At 48.2% G+C, this 20,342-nt stretch overlaps 1 protein-coding gene across 1 annotated transcript; it reads left to right on the top strand.

Annotated features, from left to right (window-relative positions):
• Positions 1 to 3,533: 3,533 nt before the first annotated feature.
• LOC131900574 (cytochrome P450 4F6-like) lies at positions 3,534 to 19,075 on the top strand. The gene is made up of 12 exons (XM_059251853.1): positions 3,534 to 3,731; positions 8,341 to 8,485; positions 11,195 to 11,248; positions 11,338 to 11,465; positions 12,605 to 12,726; positions 14,557 to 14,827; positions 15,163 to 15,229; positions 15,436 to 15,565; positions 17,998 to 18,131; positions 18,215 to 18,279; positions 18,443 to 18,525; positions 18,898 to 19,075. The coding sequence occupies exons 1-12, from the start codon at positions 3,534 to 3,536 to the stop codon at positions 19,073 to 19,075; spliced, it is 1,575 nt and encodes a 524-aa protein (XP_059107836.1).
• Positions 19,076 to 20,342: the final 1,267 nt, after the last annotated feature.

The following is a 20,342-nucleotide window of genomic DNA, read 5'->3' as shown; positions in this document are numbered from 1 at the left end:
ATTAACCCATGATTCTTATCTATGTTTAGCCACATGGCTTGGTACCTTTTCTCAGTTCTGCCTTCACATCTTGCTTCCTCTGTGTCTGGCTGGCGACTCAGCCCTTCTTTTTCCCAGAATTCCCCTCATCTGCTTATCCCGCCTACACTTCCTGCCTGGCTACTGGCCAATCAGCATTTTATTTATCAACCTATCAGAGCAATACATATTCACAGCCTACAGAACAACATTCCACAGCAGGTAACCCCTCACCCACACTTCTGTAAGTAATCCCAACAAACTTATTGCTTTACCAGGTTGAACTTTTGCAGTATCTTTGGTCTGTCTTTGATTTGATTCCCTGTCTGAGATGAGTGGACACTTGTTTACATCTCCCCAGGAATAGTATCACTCAACATGTCCACCACAGCACTTCATTTTTAATTAATTAGTTAAATGAATGTGGATGTTTTGCCCCCACGTATGTCTGTGTACCATATGTGTCCCATGGAGGAAGTCAACATCAGATCTCCTGGGACTGGAGTCACAGGCAGCTGTGAACTGCTACATGGGTGCTGGACTCAAACCCAGGTCCTCTAGAAGAGAAGGCAGTGTTCTTAACCACTGAGCTACCTCTTCCCTCCAGATAGCACTTTGAGTCACAACTTTCTACCCATAGCCCAATTGTCACATTTTCATCCCATAATGTAAAATTCATTTACTCTTTCTTTGGAATTTCTTCTGTCAAACAAAAAGTCCATTGTTTTTTAATTCAGCTTTACTCAGGTTCTCACCACATGGGCAGAAGGTAGCCAGATTCTTTAAAAACATTTTTTTTCCCCCATTTCATTGTATGTGTTTTGCCTCCACGTATGTCTATGTACCACATGCATGGCTGGTGTCTGCGGAGGCCAGAAGAGGACATTGGATCCCCCAAGAACTGGTGTTATAGACCGTTGGGAACCGCCATGTGGGTGCTGGGAAGAACAACCAGTACTCTTAACCATTGAGTCATCTCTCCAGCCCTGCAGCAAGATTCTTTACCAACATGAATTACAACACGAATGACCTGTAGCTCAGTTCCCAAGAGAGTTTTTTTTTTTTTTTTTCTTTGAGACAGGGTTTCCCTGTGTAGCTTTGTGCCTTTCCTGGAACTTGCTTGGTAGCCCAGGCTGGCCTCGAACTCACAGAGATCCGCCTGGCTCTGCCTCCCGAGTGCTGGGATTAAGGGCGTGCGCCACCACTGCCCGGCGAGAGTTTTTTTTTTTGTTTGTTTGTTTTGTTTTGTTTTTGAGACGAGGTTTCTCTGTGTAGCCCTGGCTGTCCTGGGACTCACACTGTAGACCAGGTTGGCCTCAGACTCACAGAGACCCCACGTGCCTCTGCCTCCTGAGTGCTGGGATTAAAGGTGTGCACCACCACTGCCCAGCCCCAAGGAGTTTTGATCCCTGCTGAAACCTCATGAGCTGTGAGCCTCCACTGTCCACACATCTCTCAGCATGCTACTGTCCAAACTCCTGCCATCGTGGCCCATTGCTCTCTGCTTACAGCATTCTGGAGCTTTTCTAGATAGAAGTTCCAAACTCATCCTCACTCCTCTTGCAAGCCAGGCCCAAAGTCTGCGAAGCACACAGTCAGATTGATCACAGCACTGATTTCCTCACTCGATGCCAGCTTTACACATTAGTTACTTTTCTTGCTGTGACAAAATGCCCAGTGAAGGCCGCTTCAGGAGGGGAGGGTGATTGTGGCTCACAGTTTAAGAGTACAGGCCTTCGATGGGCGGTGGTGGCACTCGGGAGGCAGAGGCAGGCGGATCTCTGTGAGTTCGAGGCCAGCCTGGGCTACAGAGTGAATTCCAGGACAGCCAGGACTGTTATACAGAGAAGCCCTGTCTTGAAAAACCAAAATAAATAAATAAATAAAAATAAAAAGAGTACCGTCGCTCTTCCTGGTGGGGAAGTCCTGGTGGGGTGGTAGAAAGCAGCTTTTCATGTTGTATCTGAATTCAGGAAGCAGAGGGCGATGAATGCTCGTTTTCATCTTGCTTCTTCCTTCTAATGTTTTTAGTTAACACATATCAATCCTGCCTAACAATGGGTCTTATGGTGACATTTCATACATATGTGATGTGTTTGGACATAACACTCTCCTTTACCTGTTGTTGTCCCTGCCCCATTTACTTCCCCACCTAGCTCGTCTCCCTTCTACTTTCATATATATATATATATATATATATATATATATATATATATATATATATATATATATATATATATATATATATACCTTTATCTTATGTTCAATTGACGTTTTGCCTGCATGTGTGTCTGTGGGCAGGTGTCAGAAGCCCTGGAAGTGGAGCTACAGGCAGGTGTGACCTGCCATGTGGGTGCTGGGAATTGAACCCGTGTCCTCTGGAAGAACAGCCAGTGCTCTTAACTGCTGACCCATCAGTTGTTATCTTTCACAACTTGAACTAGATCTCTGCACACCCTTGGACTTTTACCTTTCATTCTGTTGAATGAATAATGGTGTTATTCTGACGGGCCTGCCTTAGTATGTAAATCGGTATATTTTCTCTAGCAGCTCTCAGTAAGTTGTGGGGGGACCCAGAGCCCATACCCAGCTCTCTCTTCTCCTGCCTGCACCCCCCACCCCCAGCTTGACCCCTCCCATCTCCTTCCTATCTGAATTCTGGCTCCTCAGCTGGGAATTTTATCTTCAGAATCGGACCTAGTCGGTCCCAGCAGGGCTGGATTCTTTGTTTCTGGAAGTCTCGTCTCCGTCCAGAACTTGGATTACTTGGAGGTTGAACTTGAATTCTACTGGGTTGCGCAGCTGTGGTGGGCGGAGGCTCGAGCCTCTTGATTCTGCACTGAGAAACGCTGCCCTGCTGTCCCCCAACCTGCTGTGCAGAGGGCCTGGGAAGGCAGGAGACACCTTTGTCCTGGCTCAGATAGATGGTTTTGAAACCTCAGGAGTTCATGCCTGCCTGGGCCGGTGACTCTGAGTTGGCTCAGTGTGCTTCGGATGGGCTCCGCCCCCCTCATTTTGGCCTCTTTCCCGGGCTGGGAGGCCGCAGCTAGGCCTGGGAAGGATGATTGGCTCAGCCCAGATCATCAGTGCACACAGTCAGAAGCCAGGAACTAAAACGTTTCCAGAGAAGAAGAGAGGAGGTCTCCTGGGACTCATTGCTCCAGAGAGAAGGTGCCAGGCTTGGGGACACCGGGAAGGCCTTGACTGAACAGTGGAAGCTCTGTCTACAGCTGGGGTGGCCCCGGGGAGCCCGCTGGCTCTGGAGGCCAGTGATTTCCGGTTACTCTGCTGCTTCCCTGTGCTTTAGTCTGGGCCAGTCCAGACTCTTAACAGTTCCCAACTGTCTGTCGCTCTCCGTGTTCTCTCTCACTGTCTCTCCCCTGCGTTGCCCTGGGTGTCCCTTCTCCTTGCCCTGTTCTAGTCCTCTAAGTCACTATCCCTGTCCAGTGACCCCGGCAATCCATCTCTGTCTCCTGGGCCTCAGAATTTCACGCTCTGCCCATCTGCCCTGCAGGATGCTACAGCTGAGCCTGTCCTGGCTGGGTCTGGGGCCTGTGGCTGCCTCCCCATGGCAGCTTCTGCTGCTAGGTGGGGCCTCCTGGATTCTGGCCCGAATTCTGGCCTGGCTCTATTCCTTGTATGACAACTCCTGCCGGCTCCACTGCTTCCCTCAGCCCCCTTCACAGCACTGGTTTTGGCGTCACATGGGCATGGTGAGTATGGCAGCACATGTGTCAGGATGAATGTGTTCTCGAAGGATCAGGAAAGGTTCTTAGGAATCTGGGGGTCATGAGAAGGTTGGGGCCTACACCAGTAGAGAGGTGAGGGAGGCTCTGCTCACACACCCCGCAGATCCACTCCTTGCCTGTCTGCCCACACGGTGCTCTGAGGCTTTCTTCTTCTTCCTCTTCTTCCTCTTCTTCCTCTTCCTCCTCCTCCTCTTCTTCTTCTTCTTCTTCCTCTTCTTCCTCTTCCTCCTCCTCTCCTTCTTCTTCTTCTTCTTCTTCTTCTTCTTCTTCTTCTTCTTCTTCCTCTTCTTCCTCTTCTTCCTCTTCCTCCTCCTCCTCCTCCTCCTCCTCCTCCTCTTCTTCTTCTTCTTCTTCTTCTTCTTCTTCTTCTTCTTCTTCTTCTTCTTCTTCTTCTTCTTCTTCTGTTTTTTTCCCCTTTCTTATCCCTAGCTAACTTTGGGTCACATTCTCATCAGGACTCATGGTCTGAGGTCTCATCCTGTTGTTTGTTCAGTACTGTTCTGTGTTGTAGTTCCAGGCCCCCAGGACAGGTTCCCCCATGTGCTCTCCTCATTTTCCACGGTTGGGTTTGAGGCCCTGTAGTGGAAGGCATGTGTTATGCCCCTTTCCTGGCCCATCTCTGTTGTCCTCAGGCCAGTGTCTGTACCTCTCCAAGACGCCTCTTCCCCTGTGGGAATGAGCTACGATCCTTATGCCTCCACCTGTGAAGGACACAGAAGAAGAGATGTGATCTCGCCTCTCCAACTCCTCAGGCTCTGTTCTTTCCTATCTAGCTCTCCATTCTCAAAGTGTGTCAGAGGACTCTACTGTCCAAGTTGTGAGCACTCTGTTTTCCTTTGTGGTGTCGAGATAAGACACTGAATGTTCTGTGCTCCCTATGAAAGGGTTGCATCACTATCCCAACCACTTCTTCTTTCTTCTTCTTTCTTCTTCCTCCTCCTGCTCCTCCCCCTCCTCCTCCTCCCCCTCCTCCTCCCCCTCCTCCTCCCCCTCCTCCTCCCCCTCCTCCTCCTCCCCCCTCCTCCTCCTCCCCCTCCTCCTCCTCCTCCTCTTCCCCCTCCTCCTCCTCCTCCTCCTCCCCCCTCCTCCTCCTCCCCCTCCTCCTCCTCCCCCTCCTCCTCCTCCCCCTCCTCCTTCTCCCCTATGTGGCCTCTTCCATAATGGCTACACTTTCTGGGAAGAGTTTCTCATTCTCATATCCAGTGTCTCTTGCTCCAGCGCTTCCTACTGCCAGAGCCACCCTTGGCACTCCAGTGTCACCGAGAGGGCACCACCTCCACTGGCATTGATTCAAGTGCTGCTCCCTCTCACCACAGGCCTCTTTGCTTCCAGCTTCCCTGTTTGCCTTCTCTCATGTCCTGTCTCCTCAGGACCTCCTCCTCTCCATCTCCCATCCAGGAGCTTCCGGTTAGGCAGGGTTTCCCCAGATGGTAGAACCATATACATCATATATCTACCTGACTAGAACGTTGCATAGCCAGCAGAGGCTGGGGATCCAGTCATGGCTATCTGCATGTTGGAGAGGCTGAGCACCCAGTAGCTGCTCAGACCATGAAGCTGGATGCTTTGGCAGTTCCGGTCTGGTGCCGAAGGCCTGGAAGATTCAGGAGAGTTTCTGATCTCCCTTCAGCAGCTGAGTTCTGGTGGAGAAGAGACAGTCACCACCAGGAAGCAAAGGCCCAGAGATCAAGCAGCAGGTTTGACCTCAGACTTGAAATCTGGGCCACCTGTCAGAAGGCAATGCCCACTCTCAGGGAGGGTCTTCTCCCCTCAGCTCATCTTTCCAGGAAATCCCTCACAGACTAGCCCAGAGGATCATCTTAGTGAATTCCAGGTGACAGTGAAGATTAACCATCTGAAACCCCTACCTGTTGACAACCTGACATCTAACCATGTCTCCGTGTCATGCTTGATTCATTCTTAAATAAATGAAGATAATGAAGTCTCAGTTCCACCTAACAACATCCAAGCTTCTCACACTTACAAAGGAATATACTATTATTTCTCCTAAGTAGATGGCAAAGTCCCTTGAGGAATGCCTAACTACTGATATTATTTTAACCAATGTTGTGTTACATGGTAAAGGATTAGAAGAGAAAAGAAAACATAAATATCTGTGTACTTGTGCATAAACGTATCCTTAACAAAACAGGACAGAAACACTCATGATAATTAAATCATTGTTTCTATAACTAATCATGAGGTCTTAGATGGTATTCATTGCTGCTTTCCTCTACTACCCATTCTATATTTCCTCTACCCTCAACAATGTCTCATAAGGTCTTGGCTCTTTATCTGGAGGGGTAATCTAAACCTTCATCCTTGAAGAACTATAACCATCCTGCCCGGATTGGGTTATTGGAGTTTCCCATTGACCTTAACCGCAGGACATGGTAACACCAAGAGAAGCCCTAAAAGATCTCCTGCAGTCTAGGCAATACTCTTCCTTCTATTGTGGATAAGAAGCCCACCCACTTTTCCTCTGGCGGTTTGGATCAGTCACCCCTGTTAACACTATAACACATATCTTATCCTGTTGATTCAAGGGAATAAGGAACACAAATTGGTCAAGGGGAGGATTAGCTTTTGAGTCAATGGATATTTGTCATATCTCTTGGCAGAAGCAACCTCCCATCCGGAAGCAAGTCTTGTAAGTCAGCAGAGCATATGATTGTGTGAACAAGGAAGAACAAAAAATTGCTAGTGGGTCCCTAGAGGTGATCAGGCATGGCACCATTCTCATTTCCACCTCTTGCTTGATTCCTGAACTATAAACCCTGGTCAGAGGAGAAACGATGCCATGCACAGATTCAGAGCAGATACAGCCTTCTGGAAAACCTGTCCAGCCATCTAAGTTATTTCCACCTATTTCACTGTAGCTGTGCCCTTAAAAGGCCATTCTACCCTTCCTTCAAGCCATCTGCTTCAGGTTGGTGGGGGATGGTAAGACCACGATCATGAACCCACTGCCTCACTTCTATGGCTGGGAAGTGAGTTCCTTTGTTAGCAATGAAATTATGTGGCGTACCACAGTGGTGGATAAGTTATTCTGTAAATGAATAGATGGTAGTTTTGGCAGAAACATTACACGCAGAAAAGGCAAATTCATAACCAGAGTAAGTATCTATTTTGGAATGGACAAAACACTGTCCACTCTGTGATGGAAGTGGTCCAAGGTAGTCAACCTTCTCCCCATATTGGAGTCTCAGTGTTGGTCTCTGCTGCTGGCAGATCTGACACTCAATGGCAGCCGTAAGCAGGTCAGCCTTGGTGAGTGGAGGCCTGTGTTGTTGAGCCCACGTATAACTTACATTCCTGCCACCTTGTCCACTTTGGTCATGGACCCATTCGCCAATGACAGGGATGGCTGGGGAAAGATGTTAACTACTATCTACAGTACAAGTTACCCTATCTGCTTGATTACTGAAGCCCTTCTCTGCTGAGACCGCCTTTTGCTGAGTGGTTATATGGGACACAAGTATCTTCACATCCTCTGTCCATTTGGAGAGATCTACCATATGCCTTTTCCCAAAATGTCTTTCCAACTTTTTAATCATACCACCTTTAAGAACCCTGACACGCAGCCAAACCAAACTTCTTGGCCACAGCTCAAGAAGCAGTATATAATCACATGCTTGACTATCTCCTTTTCCAAGCAAAAACATATGACTGTACACACTTTGGTAGATTTCCCTTCACCAGTGTCCTTCAGGGTTCAGAAAGGCTGTAATGCTACAGCTATCCACTTTTGGTTGGTGCCTATATATAGCATATGGAAACACCTGTAAATGCCTAATCTTCTGTTCAACAGATCACAGGACACACTTCATGAAGCTGTAGGTGCACGCTTAGGAACAGAAGGAGTTGTAAAAGGAGTAGGAACCATAGGCATTTTGGAATTCTCTTTAGTAATTTGCTGTGATTTCATTACCTGTGTAGGCTCAGTCACACACACACACACACACACACACACACACACAAACACACATCGCTTTCATTTTATGATGGATTACTGCTGTGACTGTATCATTGTGTAAGCTGAAACACTAAACCCTCCCCCCCCCCCATTCTCTGCTTAATGGGGTCATATAGATAAATCTAGCTTGATCTAGGGTTATGTTCCTTCCATCACTAACCCATACCCTCAAAATCCATTCTCACATATATGTTCCAGGCCTCTTCTTCTATAAACCAGAAACAACAAGAAGTTCTTTAGGAGTGTAGTATGACTTCTCATTGTGTATTCCATCTCTGTGGCCTGCTGAAACTTGAGTCTAGTTGTAGGTCTGGAAGTAAAGATGTGTGGTTAGGGTGGGTCCCATTTGGCATCAGAGGAAGTAGCATAGGCTATAGAACCTCAAAGCCTGTCCCTGGTGATGTTTTTCCTCCAGCAAGGCTCCACCTCCTAAAGGTTCCATCACTTCCCCCAAACAGCATCACCAACTGGCGACCAAGTGCTCCAACAACTGGGCTTACGTGGGACATTTCTCATTCAAACCACCACAGTAACTTTAGGTTTAATCAAATTGCAGAGTTAGCGCCAGATCCCAACAACAGCCTTCTCCATCCCTAGATCCAGAACAATGAGGAGGGCCTGCAGCTGATGACTGAAATGGGCCACCACTTCCATGATGTCTACCTCTGTTGGTTTGGGGCTTTCTACCCGATCCTGACACTCACCCACCCCAAGTTCATTGCCCCCGTGCTCCAGGCCCCAGGTATTTCTCCCAGGATTGAATTACTGGTCTGTTCCCTTCCTTTTCTCCGAGCCCTTCCCGTCCCTGCACAGGCCAGGCTGGGCAGGGGCGGGTGGAGCCCATGTCAGACAGAAGTCAAGCCCTGCTGCTAACCCGACTGACCCTCGACAAGGTTTTGGGTTCCTCTAGATACTGAGGTCTGTTAAGTGAGTGATGGAAATTCAACCCAGTGTGGTCTTCTATTGACTAGGGGTATAGCTTTGCAGTGGGTCACTAGTCTGCAATGGACAGGGCCTTAGGCTGCATGCTTAGGCACTGAAATAAAACAAACAAACAAACAACAACACCAAAACAACTAAAGAAATTTGCTGGCAAAAAAGTCCAGGGAGAGTGGGAGAGTGGTCTTCAAGCACAGCTGGATTCAGGTCTCAACAATGCTGCAGGACCTTTTGTAGCTAGAGTTTTCCTGCCTGGTCCACAGTCAGGACAAATCTCTCTCACTTGCCAGTCCCACAGCCTCTCAGACCCAACCAAGTAAACACAGAGACTTATATTGCTTACAAACTGTATGGCCGTGGCAGGCTTCTTGCTAACTGTTCTTACAGCTTAAGTTAATCCATTTCTATTAATCTATACCTTGCCACATGGCTCGTGGCTTACCAGCATCTTCACATGCGGCTTGTCATGGTGTTGGCTGGCAGTGTCTCTCTGACTCAGCCTTCCACTTCCCAGAATTCTCTTCTCTGCTTGTCCCGCCTATCCTTCCTGCCTGGCTACTGGCCAATCAGTGTTTTATTTACTAACCAATCAGAGCAACACATTTGACATACAGAACATCCCACAGCAACCTTTATCTCTTAATTCCATCTTCCTTTGGGATGATTGCATTCTCATGTGGAAAAGATGATCCCTAATAGCTCAACCCCTTGAAAAAGATCCCTGTGGGCCAGTATGAGTTCTGGGACTCCTTAACTTTGTCTCATTTGGGTGATAGGACAGATTCTTCACCCACCACTGTGACTTGATTGCCTCATACTATTTTAGACATAAAATGACAAATAACCACTCCATCAATTCAGAGTGCACTCCCCCCCCCGACAGGGTTTCTCTGTGTAGCCCCTAGCTGTACTGGAACTCACTCTGTAGTTGAGACTGTCTTCGAACTCACAGAGATCTGCCTGCCTCTGCCTCCCCAGTGATGGGATTAAAGGCATGCGCCACCACTGCCCGGCCTGTTTTGTGCATTCTTAAAAAGAAGCAAAATAGAAGAGGACAAATGTGTCTTCATGGCACTTTCTTTTCTTTTTTTTTTTTGTTTTTTTGAGACAGGTTTTTTTTCTGTGTAGTTTTGGTGCCTGTCCTGGATCTCACTCTATAGACCAGGCTGGCCTCGAACTCACAGAGATCTGCCTGCCTCTGCCTCCCTCGTGATGGGATTAAAGGCATGCGCCATCACCGCCTGGCCAGCACTTTCTTAAAATGAAAATAAAAGGCTAGAAGACGAAGGCCTTTTACATACTTAAGGTATGATCTTTCCCTACCTTTTTGATCCTTGATAAAATATCTCTAGTAATGAAATAAAATAAAAAATATGGAGATCTGCTGGGTGTAGTGTGCACTCCTTTAAGGCCAGCAGTAGGGAGGCAGAGGCAGGCAGATCTCTATGTGTTCGAGTCCCACTGGTCTAGAAATTTATTTTTTTACAAACGAACAAACAAATCCACTTAATGGTCATTTTGTCATAGGAGTCAGAACATATGGTGGCCAAACATCATTACAATCACTCATCATTTTTATGGGGTCATTAGCATAATCAGATCTGTTTATCAGGACACTTCTCGAGAGGTTGTTGCCAGGAATGGAGGCTATGGCATTCCTTCCAGCAGGGTTCTGAAGTAGACCAGGCAGACGAGAACTGAACAGAGCAGAAAGGTTTAGAGTTGGGGAAACTGATGCAGAAAGAGGCGTGCAGCACACCGGGACTCCACCCACCTTCTGGGCTGCTTCAGCCAATTCTGATGAAAGGGACCTTAAACTGCAAAGTGACTTGGGAGGGAGGAGAAGATCCGGATGGGCCCAGCTGTGTCTGGCTGGCCCTGGAGCTGCTTGATGGCGGGAGGGGCAGCATCCTGCAGTCTTTGAGGACAGGGGAACCCTTAACTTTAAAGACTCAATGCTTAGCATGGTGTAAAAGAGGATACTTGGGGACCCCGGGGCATGTTTAGGACACATTTGGAGCATGAATGGGACACATTTAAATTCTACCTGGGGTTATCTGATGGGCACCATTAGATCATGTCAGATTGTTGTATTCTAGTGCAGGACCATACTGTATCATCTCAGGGAAGATCATATATGTTCATAAGTATGTCCCTGTCTAATGGGCAGGGTGTGTCAGGACATGTCAGAGAGCTGAAATAGACAGTGTGTCCCAGCCTCCAAAAAGGCATTTATAAAGGTGTTGTACTGGGTTCAGATATGGAGGATGTGGTGGACTATGTAGCAGCCACGTGAAGGTGTCAGACTGACGGCGTCGGGCTGACGTTGGCTCTCCCTGCTGCTGCAGCCTGGTCTAGCCTTGTCTCAACTCCTTCCTCCTCCCTGCTTCCTTTGTCCCTGTCCCCTTCCTGTCTTGGAGGGGGAGTGCACAGCCCTGGGGCTGAGAGTCCCCATCCACTCCCTAAATTCATCTTTCACTTCTCCGTGGCCCCTGATCGTTCTTCACGGCAGCTGCAGTGGCCCCTAAGGAAATGACTTTCTATGGTTTCCTGAAGCCATGGCTGGGTGAGTACCTCAAGGTCAGGGTCAGGAGACACCCTTGTGGGCCCGGAGAAAGGTGCCACCCTTGCTCACTGCCACGGCTGCCTTCCTAGGGGATGGGCTGTTGGTGAGTGCTGGTGAGAAATGGAGTCACCATCGTCATCTGCTGACACCCGCCTTCCACTTTGACATCCTGAAGCCCTATGTGAAGATTTTTAACAAGAGCGTGAACATCTTGCATGTGAGTGTGTGTGTACATGTTTGTATGGGATACTTTCTTTAAGATTAAATATTTTAAATATATATTTGCTTTATGTGTATGGGTGTTTTGCCTGCATGTATGACTATGCATTCCTAGTGCTTGTAAAGTCCAGAAGAGGGCACTGGCACTTCTTTCTGTAAGTGGAGTTATAGACGTTGTGAGTCACTGTGTAGGTACTGAGAATTACACCCGGGTCCTCTGTAAGAGCAACAAGCGCTCCTAACTTCTGATCCACCTCTTCATCCCTGTATGGCGTAATTTCTGTACTCACATACCAGCTGACATTTATTGAGTACCTACTGATGTTTTTTCTGGTCCTACCCAGCCTCACAGACCTTGCAGCTACTTATAAAGTAATCACTCAGAAGCTCATATTAATTAAAACTGCTCGGCCATTAGCTCAGGCCTACCACTCACTAGCTTTTACATTTAAACTAACCCACAAACTAACATGGTTTGGTACCTTTTTTCAGTTCTGCCTTCACATCTTGCTTCCTCTGTGTCTGCTGGCGACTCCTGACTCAGCCTTCCTGTTCCCAGAATCCTCTTCTCTGCTTGTCCTGCCTGTACTTCCTGTCTGGCTATCGGCCAATCAGCATTTTATTTATTAACCAATCAGAGCAACACATTCACGGCATACAGAGTGATATCCACATCAGAAATGCTATGCCAGTTCCATGATCTATGTTGCCTGTTGTCATTTTCTCACCACCCTGAGGAAAAGCCGACTGTGACAGTCACATTATGAAACTGGGGGCCACAGAGGTCAGGGAGCCCATCCAAGTTCATTAGCAATAAGTGTGAAGGGGGCAGGCATTGAAGTATGGTTTGCGGGACAACAGATGAGGTCAAATTAATTGTTGCCGAAGGTTTATCAAGTGGGAACCAGGAGAGGGAAACGCTCTGACCAAAGGTACACAGACATTAGACTTGAATGCAAGGTTCCTGACTCCAGCCTTGTGTCTTCTCTTCTCTCACCAAGGCTTATGGACCAAGTGTGCTCTGTGTGTGTGTGTGTGTGTGTGTGTGTGTGTGTGTGTGTGTGTGTGTGTGAACCCCAGTGCAGTTGAGGAGGGGCTCAGGAGCCAATGCCTTGTTCTGCTTCCTTCTCTGGCCAGGCCAAGTGGCGGCGCCTGACCACCAAGGGCAGCGCCCGTCTGGACATGTTTGAGCACATCAGCCTCATGACATTGGACAGTCTGCAGAAATGTGTCTTCAGCTTTGACAGCAACTGTCAGGAGTGAGTCACTGTCTTTGCCTGAGAGTCTGAGGAACCATGGACCAAGGGAGGAGGCTGGATAAGGAGGACTGGCTGGAGGGAGCAGAGGGGACTCCCTGGAGGAGGTGGGACATAACTGGCATGGAAAGACAGTGAAGAGAGAGAGAGTGGGTGCTGTCCTTTCAGGGAGGTAGGATTGTTTGGATAAAGTCAAGGTGTAGCTAAGCAGTAAATCAAACAGGCAAGGTGGGGCTCTTGTCACTATCTGAGAGAAACAACTGAAGAAGGAAAGGCTGGTGTTGGCTCCTGGTTTCAAAGGTGTCAGTTCATCGTGGTTGGTGGGAAGGCATCATGGAGCTCCTCGCATTAACAAGGACAAGAAGTGGAGAGGGAGAGATGGTCTGTTCTAGCAAGCTTCCTCCTCTGTTTCCTGTTCTTCCTTCTGGGTCCCCAGCCTATGGGATGAGACTGTCCACATCAGGGTGGGCTTTTACCCCTCAGCCAATGCTCTGGGAAACATCCTCATAGACGAACACAGAGATGTGCTTTATGAGGGCTAGGGATGTGATTTGGTCAGTAATGTGCTTGCCATGCAAGGCCAAAGACTTGAGTTCCGTTCCCTAGTTCCCCATCAAAGCAAAACCAGGGTGACTGATATCTGCAATCCAGTGCAACTACACGGAAATGTACATACAAGACACATGTGCGAGACACTGAAAATAAGTGATTTAATCTAAGCACTTCTTAATCTAATCACGCTGAACATCAAGGTTAGTAATCACAGGGAGTCTACAAAAAGAGTTCCAGGACAGCCAGGGTTACACAGCAAGATCCTGTCTCGAAACTACTCCCCCTGAAAAAAGACTCCAAAAAAACCAAACCAAAACAACAACAACAACAAAAAAAAAAACAACCCAACCACAGGGAGTCGAAAGTGCTCTCTGCTTCTCTTTTTCTCTCAAACACGGAGTTCACAGCGCTCCCCATCGCCTTTCAGTGTTACTTCCCTTCCTGCTGCTGTTATAAAATACTGTGATCGTCTAGAAGGAACAGGGTATTTTGGATTACAGTTCTAAAACGGAAGTCCATAATGGCAAGGAAGGCAGGGTAGCTGGCTGCCGAAGCAGGAAACTGCCTGATCACGTTTCAGCTGCACCCAGGAAGCAAAGAGCACAAACTGGAGGTGGGACGAGGCTACAAGTTCTCCAGGTCCGCTCCTCCAACAAGGCTCTCACCCTGAAAGAGCCATCAACTGGGCACCAAGTGTTTCAGTACACTTGTTGTTTAGGCTAGCTTGGAATTGAGTAGGTACTTCAGGCTGGACTTGAACTCATGATCCTCCTGTCTCCATCTCCCGGATGTTGGGATTACAGTCAGAAGCCATCATGTCTACCTAGTGGGCAGATCTTAAGGATGTTGTATACCCAGAAAGAAGGGCATGAACTCCATTCTGGGTTTTCCAAGGAGTCATGGAAGGTATTTAAGCAGTTGGGAGTCACAGTCACAGCTGAGATTGGACAACTGAGCCAGTAGAGGACTGTCATGTAGACACAGGATGCAAGGGACCTGAAGAGGAGGATATGAACTTGATACAGAAAACAGGACAGACTTGCAGGAAATCAGGAAAGAAAAAACAGAGCAGACGCTGAGTGAAAAAAAGATGGGGACAGCCACATCTACCTTCGAATCCTGGGGTGCCAGGCTACTCATGGGGAGTAGGCAGCAGGAGACCTTTGCCTGGCTTAAGCCCTTTTCTGGATAGATTTTGGTCCTGAGACTCTGGCCGAAGTTTCTCTGGGGTTTCATGTGTGTTATGTTGCTTCCTGTCTCTGGCCTGCCCCTGCCCTGCAGGTCTCCCAGCGAATACATTGCTGCCATTTTGGAGCTCAGCTCCCTCATAATGAAACGGCACCACCAGCTCTTCCTGTATATGGACTTCCTGTACTACCTCACTCCTGATGGGAGGCGCTTCCGCAAGGCCTGTGACGTGGTGCACAACTTCACAGATGCTGTCATTCAGGAGAGGCGTAGTAGCCTTGCTAGCCAGGGTGTTGATGACTTCCTCAAGGCCAAGAAGAGGTCTAAGACGTTAGACTTCATCGATGTGCTCTTGCTGGCCAAGGTGGGCTTTTGTGGGATCTCGTCTGAGAATTTAACCAAGAACCTTGACCTTAAGTGTTAGATGGAAGTTGGACTTGATCAAGAGGGCATTTGGGAAGCAGTAGATGGCATTTATAATAACTAAGGACAGGACACAGAGACGTTTTAGAAGTGACTCCATTGAATGCTGTGTGGAAGGACAAACAGCAGCAGGAAATTAAGGAGGAAACTGCAGGGACAGGCTCTGGAAAGGATGGAGAAGGCATTCTGTGTGCATAATGGGATCAGAACTTGTCTTAGGTCAGCATCAGGAATTCTCGGACATGGAATGAGTTGAGGGTTCTGTTTTGTCTTCAGGACGATCATGGAAAGGAGCTGTGTGATGAGGACATCCGGGCAGAGGCTGACACCTTCATGTTTGGAGGTGAGGGTCCCTGTGTAGGGCTACAGTGAGGATAAGAGTCTATCAATCCCAATTAGATATCGTGGGGAGCCACCAGACCCCTCCGTCCCATCCATTCCATCCATCCATCCTTTCTTCATCTTTCCTTCGGCATGGATGCCCAAGTACTATTTACTCTGAGGTGCTGAAACAGCCCAGACACCCAGTCCTTCCTGTCTGTCCCTCAGGCCATGACACCACAGCCAGTGCACTCTCCTGGACCCTGTACAACCTGGCGAGGCACCCGGAATACCAGGAGCGCTGCCGGCAGGAGGTGCGGGAGCTGCTGAGGGACCGAGAGCCTGAGGAGATTGAATGGTGAGCGCAGGTTCAGTGCCACGAACATAGCTGAGATCCAGAATGGTAGTTGCTATTTTTGATTTGTAAAATTACATTGACTTATTTATTTGTGTGTGGCGGTCTCTGTCGGGGGTGTGCATGTGCCAAGTACGCATGTGGAGGTCGGAGGACAACTTTCAGAAATTGGCCTCTCCTTCTACCGTGGGTTCTGGGGGCTGAACTCAGGTCGTTAGGATCAGCAGCAAGTATCGTTACCTGAAGAGCCACCTCCTTGGCTTTACTTCTGATTATTTTGGTCTAGTTATATAGTTCAAGCTGGCCTGGAACTCACTATTCTCTTCTCCTGTGTCTACCTCTTGGAATCACCTGACCAGCTTGGCCATCACTTCTTAAATCTCTACTGTATGACCCCCGAGGGTTCCTGGATCATATCCTTCACTTTCCTCTTGGATTATGTGTCCTTTGTGTGTTGATTTGCATGAAATTACACACACACACACACACACACACACACACACACTCACATTCACTCACATGCTCACATTCACTAACACACATATCATGATAGACAAACAGACGACAGACAGACAGAGGATTGTAGACATCCCTGAATGACTCCTTTGAATACTGTTGTGGTTCATAGTATATTATAACATATAGATTCTTCAATTTTGTGAATAATATATTGACATTTCCTTCTGGTCTTTAAGTTCAAGCTTTTGGAGTTTTAAGAATTCCTGGTGTTCTGTCACAAAAAATGTCTCTTATGCTTTGTAGGTTTTTTGTCCTCCTGAATCAGTCTGGTAATGGGTGGGGCAGGTGGAGAACTGGTGAGTGGGTTCAGAATTGCACTTGGTTAGTGGCACTCTGCATACTAGCCCAGCCGTTGTTAACTAACATTCACTCTCGCCTTAAAGAAGTGACAGGTCTTGGAAATGCTAGATGTGGTAAGGAACGTTAGAGGTCCAGTTTTTCAGATGTCATGGAGAACTCCATCCTCTAGTCAGCACAGGCAAACACTTATTTCTACTTACTCACTTTTAAAAAGATTTATTTTTTACTTATGTTTGGTTGTGGGTATGTACACATGAGTGTGGGTGCCCTGGAGAGCCAAAGGGTGTAAACCCCCTGGAGCTGGAGTAACAGGTGGTTGTGAGCTGCCCTGTGTGGGTGCTAGCAAGTGAGATCAGCTCCTCTAGAATATCAGTGAGAACTCTTAACCTTGTTGGGACAGAGTCTCCTAAAGCTAAGGCTGGCTTTCAACTCAATGGACAGCCTAAGCTGGTCTTAATCCTCCTGCCTCCACCTTCTGAATCTTGCCGCCATTTAATTTTTTAAAGGTCTTTCATCTAAATATATGAAAGCATTTAACGATATTCTTTTTTTTGGTAAAGATACATTTTGATAAGTATGTTTTTCTTAGAAATGTTTCTAAAAATATTAAGTAAATTTATCCACTTTTTCTTTTGATTTTCTAATGGTTTAATCTTTGATTCAGAGTTAAGGGTGGTAGCTCACTCCTCTTCTCTCAGCACTCATGAGGCAGAGGCAGAAGGATCAGTTCAAAACCATCCTCAGCTTTGTAGGGAGTTCAAGGCCAGCATGGGCTATATGGAGACCTTGCTTTTGTTTTGTTTTGTTTGCAAAACAAAACAAAACAACATATAGCCAGGTATGGTGGCACAAGTCTTTTAAGTCCAACACTTGGGAGGCAGAGGCAGGTGGATCTCTAAGTTCGAGGCCAGCCTAGTCTACAGGCAGTTCTAGGGTATCCAAGGCTACATAATGACACCTTGTCTGGAAAACAAAGTAAAATCTATAAAACAGGGCAGGGGAGAGGGCTCAGTGGGTAATGTACTTGCTGTTAGCATAAGGACTTCAGTTTGAATTCCAAGAATCCACATAAAAGGTTACCCCAGCACTGTAGCTCAGGGAGCAGGAGATCGGACTGTGCTGGCCAGCCAGTCTACCCTAAACATTCGGTTCTTACATTCAGGGAGAGACACTATCTCAAAACAAGATGTAGAGGGATAGAGGAAGACTCCCAAAGGTGACTTCTGGCCTACGCAATACATCCACACACAAATAAAAATAAAAATCGTAAAATGAACAAGTAATTTTGATTCATCTAAGTGAACTTTGTTATAGGACTAATGATCAAAGGGGGGAAGTAAGAATTTCAACATGCAGCAGGGAGACTGGTCAGTACTCTTTACGTGTGTGTGTGTGTGTGTGTGTGTGTGTGTGTGTGTGTGTGTGTAAACGCAGTCCATGGTACGTGTGTGGAGGTTAGAAGAGAACTCTTGAGAGTTGGTTCTGTCCTATAATCTTGTGTGGTCTGGGTATTGAATTTAGGTCGTCAAGCGTGGGTACCAGCCCTCTAACGCCAAGCAATCTAGCAAGCCGGGGCGTTGTTTTACTCCCTGGATAACTGTGTGGTGGTTCCTCAGGGACGACCTGGCCCAGCTGCCCTTCCTGACCATGTGCATTAAGGAGAGTCTGCGGCTGCATCCTCCGGTCACGATGATCTCCCGCTGCTGCACCCAGGACGTTGTGCTCCCAGATGGCCGGATCATCCCTAAAGGTGTGGACTGAATGGGGAGGTGGCTCCTGGTGGTCCCCAGTGACAGCGCTGACTTCCTTTTGACTGTCCCTTCTTGTCCAAAGGGAACGACTGTATCATCAGCATCTTTGGGGTTCATCACAGCCCTTCAGTCTGGCCAGACCCTGAGGTGCGACCCCGCCCAGCCCCCAATTCTGAGACCTGGGAGAGGGGCACGGTACTACCTGAAACCCAGAGGCTGTCATTCTCCTGTCCCCATATCCATCTTTTCTGGAGCTGGCTGGGTGTGCAGAGAGACACGACCCATCAGCTTAGTCTTGCTTGGCCCGCAGGTCTATGACCCCTTCCGCTTTGATCCAGAAAACCCTCAGAAGAGGTCACCGCTGGCTTTTATTCCCTTCTCTGCCGGGCCCAGGTGAGGCAAGAGGGCTTATGGTGATAGAGAGTGATCTGGGCCTGACAGCGGGGAAAGGGGAATCGAGGTGGTTAGGTTCTGGGTCTCCTTCCCACCCTCTGCTCAGAGTATGTGCAAAGGTCTAGAGAGCTGGGATTGGAAGGTGAAGTGTGGTGAAGCTCTGTGCTCAGAGATTCGCCCTGGTCGGTCTTGGGCGCTGGCTGACTCTGAGACAGCTTCGGGAATGCGGATGCAAGACTCGGGGTCCCAGGAGCGTCAGTGCCCCTCCTGCCTCTCAGGCTGCCCGGGAGCGACAGGGACCTGGCCAAGTTCAAACCTTGGGGCCTGGCTGGGTCCGGACACAGTCAGAGTCCCCACCTCGCCCTCCCGCAGGAACTGCATAGGACAGACTTTCGCCATGAGCGAGATGAAGGTGGCGCTGGCACTCACCCTGCTGCGCTTCCGCGTCCTGCCGGACGACAAGGAGCCGCGCCGGAAGCCGGAGCTGATCCTGCGCGCAGAGGGCGGGCTGTGGCTGCGGGTGGAGCCGCTGAGCATAGGCGCTCAGTGACTGGGCCTGGAACTGCCCCACCCACTCTTCTCAGACGATCTCGAATAAGGGGAGCCTCACCGAGAGCCAGTAGGGGGCGATGCAGGACAGCAGAGAACCACCGGTGCTCTAGATGAGACGAGGTGGGGCTGGTTTCCTCCTGGGTCATCCACAGGACCTGTAGGCTGATAGGAGTCGCACCCAAGCTCAGGCATGGACTTATTCTTTTGGAGACGGGGAACCACAGATGTTTACCTGCAGGTTTGAGGATCTGTCGCCTAAGCATACTCCACAGTTTTCTTTTTTCTTTCGTTTTTGAGATAGGGTAGCTTGGAGCCCACTGCACAGACCAGGCTGGCCTCATTATCCGCAGTGCTGTAATTAGAAGAGTGGGTCACTGTGCCTGGCCTGTTACATCTGAAGGGATATTTGTAGAAATGAAGGACAGTTTCTCAGGAGAGAAGCCTGGGAGCCCTTGAGAATGATGTTAAGTGACGTTCAAGGCTTGTGATGTCCAAGGCCACTAAGGCAACTTAAATTTAAAGTGAAATCACTCTAGCAGGCTCCCTGTCTGGTGCTGTTCTTCTGGGTTCCCACTTACTCCTCTTGAGGCCGGAGAGGTGGCTCACTAGTCAGCCAGCCTTGCTCAATCAGAGAGCTCCTGGTTCAGTGAGAGATTCTATCTCAGGAAATAAGGTGGACAGTAATGAACAAAGACACCCAACATAAACCCCTGGCCTCCTCATGGCCATGTCTCTGTGTGCCCTGCACGCACAAACTCCTTTTTCTATCTCTTCCAGGATTTGATTTCTTCCATTCTACCAGGAAGTCATTAAAAACTGTTGGAGTTGGAGACTAGCCTGGGCTCTATAGAAAGTTTGAGGCCAGCATTGTGAGACCTTGTCTCAAAACTTAAAAACAAACAAAACCAGAGTTTTACATCTCTTTCACTTGAGAAATGACTTTAGAGAAATAATGCGCATTCCCCCCCACCCCCTTTAAATCTCTAGTGTTCTGTTCTTGTTTATAGACTGTCTTTGTGGTTTTGGCAGTACTCTTGTTGAAGACCAGGCCTTGTATGTGTTACACAAGTTTTCTACCACTGAGCTACACATCTTGCTGATTCTGTTATTTCATTTATTTACTTATTTTAGTGGTGTGTGTGTGTGTGTGTAGGCCAGAGGGCAGCTCAGGTGTTGATGTTTAGGAATTCCGTCCACATCCTTTGAGACAAGGTCTCTCATTGGCCTGGAGCTCACCAATTAGACTAACCTCATTGGCCAGTGAA

Source organism: Peromyscus eremicus, unplaced genomic scaffold, assembly GCF_949786415.1.
Source record: "Peromyscus eremicus unplaced genomic scaffold, PerEre_H2_v1 PerEre#2#chr22_unloc_1, whole genome shotgun sequence".
Lineage (NCBI taxonomy): Eukaryota > Metazoa > Chordata > Mammalia > Rodentia > Cricetidae > Peromyscus > Peromyscus eremicus.
Note: the sequence above shows the minus strand (reverse complement) of the source record. Positions and strands in the feature narration are given on the sequence as shown.

What these genes read in the sequence shown, in the direction of transcription:
- LOC131900574 (XM_059251853.1), top strand. Translation starts at nt 3,534, where the DNA reads ATGCTACAGCTGAGCCTGTCCTGGCTGGGTCTGGGGCCTGTGGCTGCC. An exon ending in ATGTGCTCTTGCTGGCCAAG is followed by an intron (nt 14,828 to 15,162) that starts GTGGGCTTTTGT and finishes TTTTGTCTTCAG; the next exon opens with GACGATCATGGAAAGGAGCT. An exon ending in GAGCCTGAGGAGATTGAATG is followed by an intron (nt 15,566 to 17,997) that starts GTGAGCGCAGGT and finishes GTGGTTCCTCAG; the next exon opens with GGACGACCTGGCCCAGCTGC.